This window comes from Propithecus coquereli, unplaced genomic scaffold, assembly GCF_000956105.1.
Source record: "Propithecus coquereli isolate 6110/MARCELLA unplaced genomic scaffold, Pcoq_1.0 Scaffold240, whole genome shotgun sequence".
In the NCBI taxonomy this organism is placed as follows: Eukaryota; Metazoa; Chordata; class Mammalia; order Primates; family Indriidae; genus Propithecus; species Propithecus coquereli.
The window spans coordinates 3,395,038-3,406,934 of NW_012147953.1; the positions used below are offsets into that span (position 1 = coordinate 3,395,038).

The 11,897-nt window shown below is 35.4% G+C and overlaps 1 protein-coding gene across 1 annotated transcript in view; it reads left to right on the forward strand.

Annotated features, from left to right (window-relative positions):
• Positions 1-11,619, forward strand: part of PLOD2 (procollagen-lysine, 2-oxoglutarate 5-dioxygenase 2) — a gene marked incomplete at its 3' end in the record, with an annotated part of 111,076 nt that extends 99,457 nt beyond the window's left edge. The window contains exons 10-13 of the mRNA XM_012646093.1: positions 6,450-6,575; positions 9,102-9,243; positions 10,442-10,504; positions 11,506-11,619. Coding sequence (XP_012501547.1) covers positions 6,450-6,575; positions 9,102-9,243; positions 10,442-10,504; positions 11,506-11,619 — 445 coding nt within the window. The remainder of the gene's footprint in view (positions 1-6,449; positions 6,576-9,101; positions 9,244-10,441; positions 10,505-11,505) is intronic.
• Between the last annotated feature and the right edge of the window lie 278 nt (positions 11,620-11,897).

The following is an 11,897-nucleotide window of genomic DNA, read 5'->3' on the forward strand; positions in this document are numbered from 1 at the left end:
TTCTTTTTCCAGTTCTTTGAGTCGATTCATTAGGTTGTCTATTTGTGATCTTTTTGACTTTTGGATATAGGCATTTATGGAAATAAACTTTCCTCTCAGGGCTGCTTTGGCTGTGTCCCGCAGATTTTGATAACTTGTGTCACCTTTCTCATTTAGTTCAAAGAAATCTTTTGATTTTCATCTTTATTTCCTCCTTTATGAAGAAATCGTTCAGCAGAAGGTTGTTTAATTTCCATGACTTTGTGTAGCGATGAGAGTTTCTGTTGGGGTTGATTTCTATTTTTATTCCACTGTGATCTGAGAAGATGCATGGTATGATTTCTTTGTTTTTAAATTTTTTGAGAAATGCTTTGTGTCCTAGAATATGGTCAATCTTAGAGAATGTCCCATGAGCTGATGAGAAGAACGTATATTCGGTGGTTTTTGGGTAGAATGTCCTGTAAATGTCAGTCAGGCCCATTTGTTCTAGAGTTCTGTTTAAGTCCATTATTTCTTTGTTAATTTTCTGTTTGGAAGATCTGTCCTGTGCTGTCAGTGGGGTGTTGAAGTCTCCAACTGTTATGGTGTTGCTGTCTATCAAATTGTTTAGATCAAGTAGAGTTTGCTTTATGAATCTGGGTGCATCTAAGTTGGGTGCATACATATTTAGAATTGTTATGTCTTCTTGTTGAACTGTACCCCTTCACCATTATATAGTGACCCTCTTTGTCTTTCATTACTTTTGTTGATTTAAAAACCAAATTATCTGAGATCAAAACTGCCACATCAGCCTTCTTTTCGCTTCCATTTGCTTGAAATATTGTTTTCCACCCCTTTACCTTGAGGCTAAATGCATCCTTGCAGTTTAGATGCATTTCCTGGAGACAGCAGATGCTTGGCTTGTTTTTTTTTATCCATTCGGCTAGCCTGTGTCTCTTGAGAGGGGAGTTCAAGCCATTCTCATTTATTGAGACAAACGATAAGTGGTGTGAATTACTGTTCATTCTGTTGGGTTGCATTTTATTGCTTTGTTTTCTCTCTTGAGCCATTGTGGAATCTAGCCTTTGATATTTAAATTTTAAGCGGTTTCACATTCCAGAGTGTTTATTGTGCTGATTCTTGTGTAATTCTGTTTTGAGTACTTCTTGGAGAGCTGGTCTTATCTTGGTGAATTCCCTCAGTCTTTGCTTATCTGAGAATGTCTTTATTTCTCCTTCATATATGAAACTTAGTTTTGCAGGGTGCAAGATTCTAGGCTGGGCATTATTCTGTTTCAAAAGAGTGAGAATGGGACCCCAGTCTCTTCTTGCTTGTAGGGTTTCAGTTGAGAAGTCTGGAGTTATTCTGATGGGGTTTCCTTTGTATGTTACTTGTTTCTTTTGCCTTACTGCTCTTAGAAGGACCTATTTAGTGGATATTTTGGTCAATCTGATGACTGCATGACGTGGTGTCTTCCTATTTGTTGAATCTCCCTGGGGTCCGTTGAGCTTCTTGTACCTGTATATCTAGATTTTTGCAAGGCCTGGGAAATTCTCCTCTATTAATTCTTCAAATAGCTTATCCAAGCCCTTGAGTGTTTTCTTCTTCCCTTTCTGGAACCCCTTTCACCCTCAGGTTTGGTTTTTTCACATAATCACACATTTCTTGTAGGCTTATTTCTTTTGTTTTAATTTTCTGCTCCGTATCTGTGACTGACTTATTTAATTGCAAGGAATTGCCTTCAATCTCTGAGATTCTTTCTTCTGTTTGATCTACCCTGTTCTTGAGGCTTTCCACTGCGTTTTTTAGTTCCCTAAATAAGCCCTTCATTTCCAGGAGATCAGTTTGATTTTTATTTAATATTTCAATTTCTTTAGTGAATTTTTCTTCCAAGTCCTGGATTTTTTTTGTGGTTTATTTGTGTTGGTCATCCATTTTTTCTTGCATATCATTCAGTTTTCTTACAATCCATGTTTGAAATTCTTCTTCTGTCATTTTACTGTTCTGAGTTTGGTTAATGTCCATTGCTGGGGAGCTGTTGTTCCTCTTTGGGAGTTTGCTTTCCGTTCGAGTCTTCATACTTCCAGAGTTCTTTCGCTGGTTCCTTCCCATCTGGATCAGTTGTTCCTTCTTGCCTTTAGATTTTCATTTGGATATTGACACTCCCTGTTTAGTCTCTGAGCCAGTAGGTGGTGTTTGTGGGTGAGATTCTACCACACTCTTTATGATGAATCAGTAGATGCAGTAAAGGGTGCGCAGGATGACCTCCCTGTCAGTAGGTGGCACTTGCTGGGAGGAGCGAGCTGCGGTGCTGTTTTTGGGTTCTGTAGCCAGCTCTTGTTCCTCTAGAGAGGTCGTCTTGTGCCTTGGGTGGTGGGTGGGGTCCTGGGACTTCCAGGTGTGTCCTTATCTCCACCTCAGTGGGGGCAGGACCGGGAGTGAGTCTGGGTGGGGCTGGGTTGGGCAAGCCTGCTCTCAGGCTCCACAACTGCTGTTAGCAGAGCTCAAAGGTCTGTTCTTTGTTTCTGCACAAAGCTGCTGGGAGGGGCTGAAATGGCTCCACTCAGCTGAAAGTCTGGGCTTGGGGGTGGGGCTGTCCGAGACCCACACTCTGGAGCAGGTCTTGCTCCCCTCCATCCTCCCCCTCTCCGTGGCCTCTCCCAGGCCTCTGTCAGCAAGCGGGACCTCAGGCCAATGGATCTCCCCTGGCTGTGACGTGGGCCGGGAGGTTCCCTACCCAAGATCGCAGCCTGAGCTGGGTGCGCAGCCCTCTTTTGGGAGATGGGTTTCCGCTCAGGCACTCCGATCTGCCCCTCACGGCGCACAATCCTCAGTAGGCTCTTTCACAGATCTCCCTTCTGTGCCCCAGGGCAGTGCAATCGTGACCTGGGTGTACGGGGTCTGGTCTGCAGGCCTGTCCCCTGGGCCCTGGAGATCAATCCCTGACCCTGCCAGGGGGAGGGGTGCTGGTCTTGAATCACCTACAGGGTGCCCACGCTGGATCTATTTCACTCCACCTCGGGATTTGCCCTGCTGTCCTAGAGTCCCCAGGCGAGCAGCACCTGGGAGGGCTGGCACGTAGGGAGCTCACAGTCTGAGTACCCCTCAGTCTACTATAGGGCCCCAAAAGGAAAGGTCCCGTTCCTTGGAGATGCCTCCATATGATGGCTAAATTGTCTCTCTGGGCACCCACGGGTAGGTAAGGGAAAGGAGGGAATGGAGCACTGTGGCGTCTGCCGCTAGGCTCGGCTCTGCGCCTGGGGAGGTGACCCGAGGGGGCTCGGAGCCCGGCGCTGAGTCTGCAAGAGGCCACTGCTCACTGGCGGCAGCCGTCTCTGGGCTGGTGTCGGCAGGTCTCTCCAACTGCTCAGGAGCCACCAGCAGTCCGAGATGCAAGGGAGGGGGAAGTTAAACCACTCCACCTACCCTTGTCGCTGGTCTCCAAGCCTCTTGGGACCTTTCTCCTTCCAGTTCTCATTTAATTACTTATTGATGTTTAGTAAATTGTGGGAACTCACATTAAGTTATTTTCTATACCTTACAAACATTCTATTCTAATTAATTATGTTTCTTTTAAAGGAGTCCTAGAAAACAACCTGATGACAGCTGGAAGTATTTAATATTATTTGTAATCACAAATATGATTATATTTGGTCTGTTTTTCTATTTAAGTCTAGGTAAACTTATGATATATCTGATACTAATAAAATTTAGAATTGTTTTGTTCTCTGTAGATATTTTTAAATAGAATTTCATAAAACTTTTGACCTAAAAAGTTATTGCATAGTGTTATAGTTCTTAGAATCGAAAATAAATTTCAGAGGTACAAATCATTCCACAGCCAGTTTTGTAGTTTTATTTACTCTTGAAGTAATTATCATTGGGCAGTGCCTGTTTTCATTTAATTGAATTGGGAAAAAGACACTAGGTATATTAGTTTATAATGATATTAATCTTCATTTGTTAATAGTAGTGATACTACTAATAATACCATTATTACTATACCTACTAATAGCCTAACTTTAATGAACACTTACTAAGTACCAAATGTTGTTCTAAGTATGTTTACGTATATTAACACAATTATTTCTCATAATAAATAGAATGTTTAGCTGATGAAATGTTAGAATGACTTTTTGTTTTGCTAAGTAAAATATATGGGATATCTATTATGCTTTATTAACCCACCCTATATGCAAAGGATATGTCACTAGTATTTGTCAATTTGAGGATTCAGTTTTTACTTCAAAATCGAAGACCTCTCTGAAGCAATCTGTGTATACAGCCACATTGTATAACTACTATAAATATGTGTCTAAGCTGTCTACAAATTGCAGGTACTTTTCCAAAGCATATGAATAAAGTTTTGATCATTTGATAAAGAAAAGCAGTTGAAATACCACAAAGATATTAAATAGAATATAATTTTTAACTCTTAACACCTAGTCCCATTCAGGAATATTTTCTTTAATTTGCATTTTTAATTCCCTCTTAATTTGATTGAATTGCAATAATGTGTAGTGAACATACACTTCTAATGATATTTAAATGTTTTTATTTTATGATGCTTTGGTAGATAGTTATTAATTATTCTCTTAGTGAACTATTTAATGAATTCATACTATGTGTTTAACATATATTCCCCTTAGAAAGAAAAAATTTCCCTCGTGAGGAACTCAACCGCCATCTGGGGCCCTTGTCCCTTAAAGAATCAGTAAAACTCAGGTTGTATTTCCAGTTCCATGGATTTCTGTTAGTTATCAAAGGTTTAGGTTCACATGATACCTATGGTTTTTCCTTCTGTATCCACGTATGTGGTCTCCATAGTAAATTTACATGTACCAAGAATGTTGTGAGAGTTACCTTATTTGACTGAAGGCTAGAGGGAGAGAGAATGGGACACATCTTGGGCACATGGCTTTCTAGCCTCTCCTCAGCTCTCTTTTCCCTCTCCTCTTCCTACCTCTGCTATTTGTTGCCTTGTTCCAAATTTCACTCCTTCAGTTGTCTAATACAATTCATCGTTCCTCAGCCGCTACCCCTACATTTCTATTCTCAGAAACATTGAGGCACACAGCAGGTGGATTTTGGTTTTTCAGACTTCTTGGTTCAACCCTTTTTAGGAGGCAGCTAGGATTATAAATTACAAGGTTGTTTTTTCTATTAAATATTTGATATTGTCAGTTGTTGACATTGGATTAATATTCCCTAAATTAGTATCTATAAAGATTCAAATTTATGTTATTTCCAATATTGTAGGTATTCTAAACAAAACAAATGTGTGTTTCTGGTTAATAATTTATTTTAATGAGAACCAGGAAAAATAGAATTATTATTTTGCACGGTATATATTTATTTTATTTTACTTTTGTGCATGTAAAAGAGCGAGCCCAGCTGGTCTTCACAAGATTGGGATATTGTGAAAGGGGTTTTTTTGTGGAGAATGATTAGTCCATAACTTCCTCTTGGAGGAGTTGTGTGATCTTTTCTTAAAAATTGTGTGGCACTACTGCATTTTAGAATAACTTCAGATTTTGTTATCTCATTTGGAAAAGGCTGACATTACAAATTAGATTTCCCTAAGGGGAAATCTAGCATGTTTTAAATTTGTATCATATGTTTATCTCAGTTGGACCACTTTCCTGCTAGGTAGTGTGACAGAACATTGTGGCATTTATCCTCTATTTCCTCTATTTTGTTTTCTAAAATAGTTAAAGGACCAAAAAAAAAAAAAAAAAGTTTAATTTTGCCAAGGCTGGCGTACTATAACTGTAACCCATTTTTAAAAGTCATAAAATAATGGAAACATACTTTAAAGTAATTTGAGACTTAATATAAAAAACAACTGGCCTATTCCTGAATGTCTCAGCCCATCTTCATTCATTTTTTTTCAATCAACAAATATTTATTGGATACCTTAATGTACAAGGGACTATTGTCTGCCCAATGAAAATGAAAATATTTTATTTCATTTTGAAATACTTGAATTAAATTAAATATAATTAGGAGTACATTTAAAAGTCATTTATATCACATGGCAGAAATACTCTCTAGGGATTAGGGGGATAGGGGGGCAAATCTACAACTAAAGGACACGGGGAGCACTAAAGGGAGGGAAGGGCATGCCTTTGGGCGAGGCAAAGACATAAAGTGTAACTACGATGTTTGTACCCTCACAAAACCCTGGAATAATAAATAAAAAAAAAAGTCATTTTTATATATCAATTAGCATTTTCAATGACTTTTTTTCCTTTTTTGTTACTCTTTTTAAGAAATATGGTTGAAAATTAGCAGTGTGTACTCATTTAAGAAAAGATGCTGGGAAGAAATTCCTTTTTCATTTTATTTTTATTTTTTTTGGATTAACCGCATGTGTGTTAAATGAACTTTATTGTGTTACGTGTCATGTTAAGCCCAAAACACATAATTCTGTGGTGATTTAAAAATAAATAATTATGTGAATTTCTCTCTCTCTCTCTCTCTGTCTTTAGAAAGATCATTGCTCCTCTTGTAACTCGTCATGGAAAGCTATGGTCCAACTTCTGGGGAGCACTGAGTCCTGACGGATACTATGCCCGATCTGAAGATTATGTGGATATTGTTCAAGGGAATAGAGTGTAAGTTACTTGATTTAATCTTTTAATGTAAAATACCATAATCTAAGGATGTAGTCCAGTTAATTTTACTTGAAAGTTTTTAGTATTTGTCTCTTTTCTTTATATTTAATGGAAATTTGAGAATTTGGAGACTACTTGGAATCCTGAAATACTAGTGTAAAACAAATATTTTAAGAAAACTGTTTTTAAGATTCTAAATCTTCAATGAAACAAACGCATTGTTGTAGGAAATAATAAGAGACACTAACCATATTGTTATCATCGGTATCCCATGTTATGGTTGGCGGAAGAGTAATAGTTTTCATTTAAAAGTTTAGAAAGAGAATTTAGTTTAGCTAATTTATTTAATGGTATGATTAGATGTTCGGATAGTTTTTAAAATTTATAAATAAGCAAGCAATAACACTAACATCAAAACTTTCTAGTTTTCCTGGTTTGTGCATTTTCTGTGTGAAATAGCTAATTGCTTTAAAGATAGGTTTTTTTCAACAATATCTAATTTCTGTTTCTAGAGATTGAAAAGAATATACATGGTACAAAATGTATGCATGATTGATAATTATTTCAGAGACAACAGTTGATATTTCAGAGACAACAGTTGATATTTTTGAAACTAAAAAATAATCACAATCGAAATAGTTTTGCTAAGGAAATATTGGGGGGAGAATATAATTCATTTTTTCATACAGATGATAGACCAGAGTGACTAAATCATTAAGTGCTTTGCCTCAGTGCTCAAATAGGTCAGCCCGATTAAAAGGAGAAATATGCTCTCAGGACTAAATTAGAAAAAAATCATGTGTTTCTCCTTGAACAGTTGCATGGTGATAAGATGTTTTGCTTGTGAAAATAGTAATCGGTTTAGAAAGCTTAAATTTGAATGATGTAAATATGATAAAGGCTTTTGTTAGCTGCAATTAAAAAGCATGATAGCTGAGAAAACCCTAGTAAGATCATATTCTGTCATTTCAAAGTAATTTTATTGGCCCTGAGATGATTTGTATAGACCATATTCCTGAAATTATCTGGGGGTACAGCCGAAATGAGGTTTCACAAAAATAGAATGGAGAATTCATGTTTCTGGGTTACTTTAGGCACTGTTGATTTTTCTATTTTTCTCCTTTCATGGTCGTCTAAAGTATAAGGAAAAGAATATGGTCAAGGCTTTTGATCCAGTTAATATATTAAAAAGAATACCCGTCATGCTCAAAAGCATCACTAATGAATGACATCTTAAAACATATAAGTACGTGTTTGTGTAATTTTTTCTTCAAAATTGAAAGACATGCATAGTTCACCAGAGATTAAGTTCCGAATTCGCTGACACTTTGCATGCGGTAGTCCCCTCTTACCTGCAGTTTTGCTTTTCATAGTTGCAGTTACCCATGGTCAACTGTGGTCTGAAAATATTAAGATATTTTGAGAGAGAGGGAGGGAGAGATTACATTTATAAAACTTTTATTGTAGTATATTGTTATAATAGTTTTATTTTACTATTTTTATAAATTAAACTTTATCATAAGTATGTATGTATAGGAAAAATATAGTATTATATATACAGGATTCAGTATGATCCGTGATTTCAGGCATCCCTTGGAGGGACTTGGAACAGCTCCCCCACAGGTAAGGGGGAGCTACTGTTCTTCTAAAGGCAGTTTAGGCAGTTTTCATTGAGGTTTAGTAAAACAAAATGATGTCATATTCCTATTCATATCTAACTACATTTCCTTGGTCAAAATCTTTCCTTGCTGTTCACTAAAAGCAACAGGCACGGCTCTTCTGGCAAAACTGGTCTTATGCTGTTCTTAGGAAATGAGTCATATTCAGAGTGAGGATGTAGGTGTGGGAAAGAGCACAAGACAAGAGAATCTCCCAACATTCATGCACTTCCAGCTGTATTTCATCATATTTTTCTTTTTCTACAAAAGATTTGAAATGGCTTAATGAATTTCAGGAGAATATAATTTAGAATTTTAGGCTATTTTCAGTGGCTCTTGGAGGTAGGGGATGCCCTGATATATGTTTGACATTTCCTGTGGTTTAAATGTTTCTTCTGTGGCTGATTTCAAGTATCCAATGTGAAATCACTGAACATGAACTTGGCACTAAAAGTCAGCCCTAGGGTGCCAGTATGAACTGGCTTTAGCACACCACTGGTTGCATGTTATTATTTTTGCTATCAAACTCTTTAATACTAAGTGGGAACACATTCTGTAAAACAGAATATTATGCTCTAACTGCAACAACTAAGAGATAATAGGCAAAAATGACAAATAGATACCAACCCTAAATTGAAGTTTATCTAGAAAGACAGTGGTTTGTCTTCTGAATTTCCTAAAAATATAATGTATACCAAGTAATTTCATATATATATATATATGTGTCAAATGTCATTAAATGTATTTGTGTGTTGATTGAATAATTTATATATACAAAATTTAAAGACATATAAAACATTTATTTTAAAAATATAAAAATAAAACTTAAAATTATATTTGTGACATTTTGGAATGTCTTTACTTTCAGAGGCATTTGGAATGTCCCATACATGGCTAATGTGTACTTAATTAAAGGAAAGACACTCCGATCAGAGATGAATGAAAGAAACTACTTTGTTCGCGATAAATTGGATCCTGATATGGCTCTTTGCCGAAATGCTAGAGAAATGGTAAGATGTACAATGATGGCTTGCTTGAATGTTTTATAATGGCTTGCTTTATCACTTGGTGTGTCAATGTGTTTCGATGCCCTTTTTCTTTCTAATTTATAAGTACTAGCCAATTTTTTTGGTTCTGTGTTGAAAATCTGGGAAGCATATTTGGATAATAATTTGTGAAAATTTATCTGTAGAAACAGTTTGAAAAATATTGGGTTTGATGCTCAAGCTGACTCATAAGCCACAGGGTAGGATTTCAGTAATAAAGATGGAATTGTTACAAATTAGCTTTGTTCTTTTAAGATTATATCTTTGCTTCTATTTGAAATTCTGTAGTGAAAACTTGACCTAATTAAAATTAATTAGAAAAATCGTGGGTAAGATGATCCTGGGTAAAATGTTACACATTTAAGAACACATTTTCGTTCTGAAATCAATGTCCATATTTTCTCTAACTGGGTGTAATTTATTTCATTATTAACTTCACATTGTTAAAAAGTAGGTTCCTTACCACTAAACTGGAGGAAGGGTTGAGATACATATAATATATTTAATCTATGTGAAAAACCAATGATACATTGTTGTTCTATACTTTCATTATAAAACTTAAATGACTTTAGAAAATAATTTTCTTTTGAAAGTGAATAAATATGTTTTATAACATATTTATATGATTTTTTGTTTTAGAAATGATTGGGTTATTTTATTTCCAAATATATATAAGCAATTGCGATTTTGGGAAAAATCAGAAAAGTTGGCAAGTATTTTTTTTCTTAGTTTAACAAGGCATGTGTTGTTTGAATATGTTTGTTTTTCCTTCAAACCTATGTGCATTGTTATTATTGAATATCCTCAATACCTGTGATTGTATTTTGTGCTCATGTTTGGCTAATTTGACTCAACAGCGCATCCTGGAATGGCCTCTCTTACTCATTTTTCCCTTTGTCTTATTTATGTGTCTAATGTAAGTCCTACTAAGGAATGAGCTTGGATTTATGTTTGACCAAAAAAAAAAAAAGAAAAGAAAGGGCTGAAAGGGCTGGAGATGTTTCTTTGTGTGCGCTATAAGCTTTGCTTGTTCTGCATGTTGTCTATGAAAGACATTTCGGAATGTCAGCTTCTGATCAAGAGCTGCTATTTTTATTTACCAAAGAATACCTGAGAGAATGAGCGTGCAGGTCAACTTACCCAATGCTTCTCTTCATTTTAGACTTTACAAAGGGAAAAAGACTCCCCTACTCCGGAAACATTCCAAATGCTCAGCCCCCCAAAGGTGTTATTTTTATTTATTTTTATTTTTGTTTATTTAATTAATATTTGATACGGTATATTGCCTAGCATTAAACTTCCTTTAAGAGCCTTCTTTGCATTTAGCTTGGTAAAATGTTGGTTCATTGGTTAGTAATCTGTATGTGTGTATGCGTTTGTTTTGTGTGATATAGGGGTGTGCATTGTGTGATAGCTCTTGGTTCTTTGGGCTGATTTACATTTTATGGTTGAGAAGTGAGAAAGTTAAAGTTAATGAAGCTCCTTTCATTCATTTTTTGTCTAGTTTTTTTTTTCTTTTTTTTTCAAAGGGGAGGAGGAGGTAGGAGTAGGTAAAAAGTACATCTCGATTAAAATGAGGTTTGGGTACTCTTCATCGATTTATTCTATTAATCACTAACCATTTACCATTAAAACAGGTACAAAAAGAAACAACCTTACCTCAGTGGTGTTTGCCACATTTATTTCGTTTGGGACAAGGATATAAGACTGGTTTTCTTTAGTTGCCTTTATAATGCATGATTCATTGCTATGTTCACTCTTTAAACATTAGAAAAATAAAAGAATGAAATAGACTGATGAAATATTACTGACACTTTGAATTCTTGCTTAAAAATGTGACTTTGTCTTCTTTAAAAAGGAAAGAAGCCAAAAGAAGTATAATTTATTGCACTTTGGTGTCTCAAAAATATTTCTGCTTTCAAACAGGAATTTTTTTTCCCGATGTCTACATCTAGGATCAATGAAAAAGGGACAAAAACAGTCCATTCTTCTTTTTTCAGTTGAGTGTCAGTGCTATCTACTAGTTTTATGTGGTGTCTGAATTCATTAATCAAAATTTTATTTCTTTTATTTTAAATCATGCATGTTTTATATGAAAAGTAAAAATGCATGTTCCTAAAGGAAATATAAAAATTGAAATTAATATCATCTATATATTTTTCCTATGGTTAAATTTATTTTTTGTACCTACATTTAAGGTTAATACTGTTATTTTTTGGCATATAGGGTGTATTTATGTACATTTCTAATAGACATGAATTTGGAAGGCTATTATCAACTGCTAATTACAACACTTCCCATTATAACAATGACCTCTGGCAGATTTTTGAAAATCCTGTGGTATGTATTTTATATTCAACTTCATTTATTATTTTCTTTATAATTCTTAATGGATGTAAATCATTTGTGTAACAACATGAAAATAGGGTAAGAAGCTTTTAAAAAATGACATAATATATTTCATGACCCATAGAGTAGATCTAAACTTGACCAAGAACTTTTTTATTAAGACATACATTAGGTTTGGTGGATGGAATTATCAGTTTCTTTGCTCTGATTATTTTTGTTTTATGTATTCAAAAGCACCATCCCATTTTAAATCACAATTTCAGAGAAAT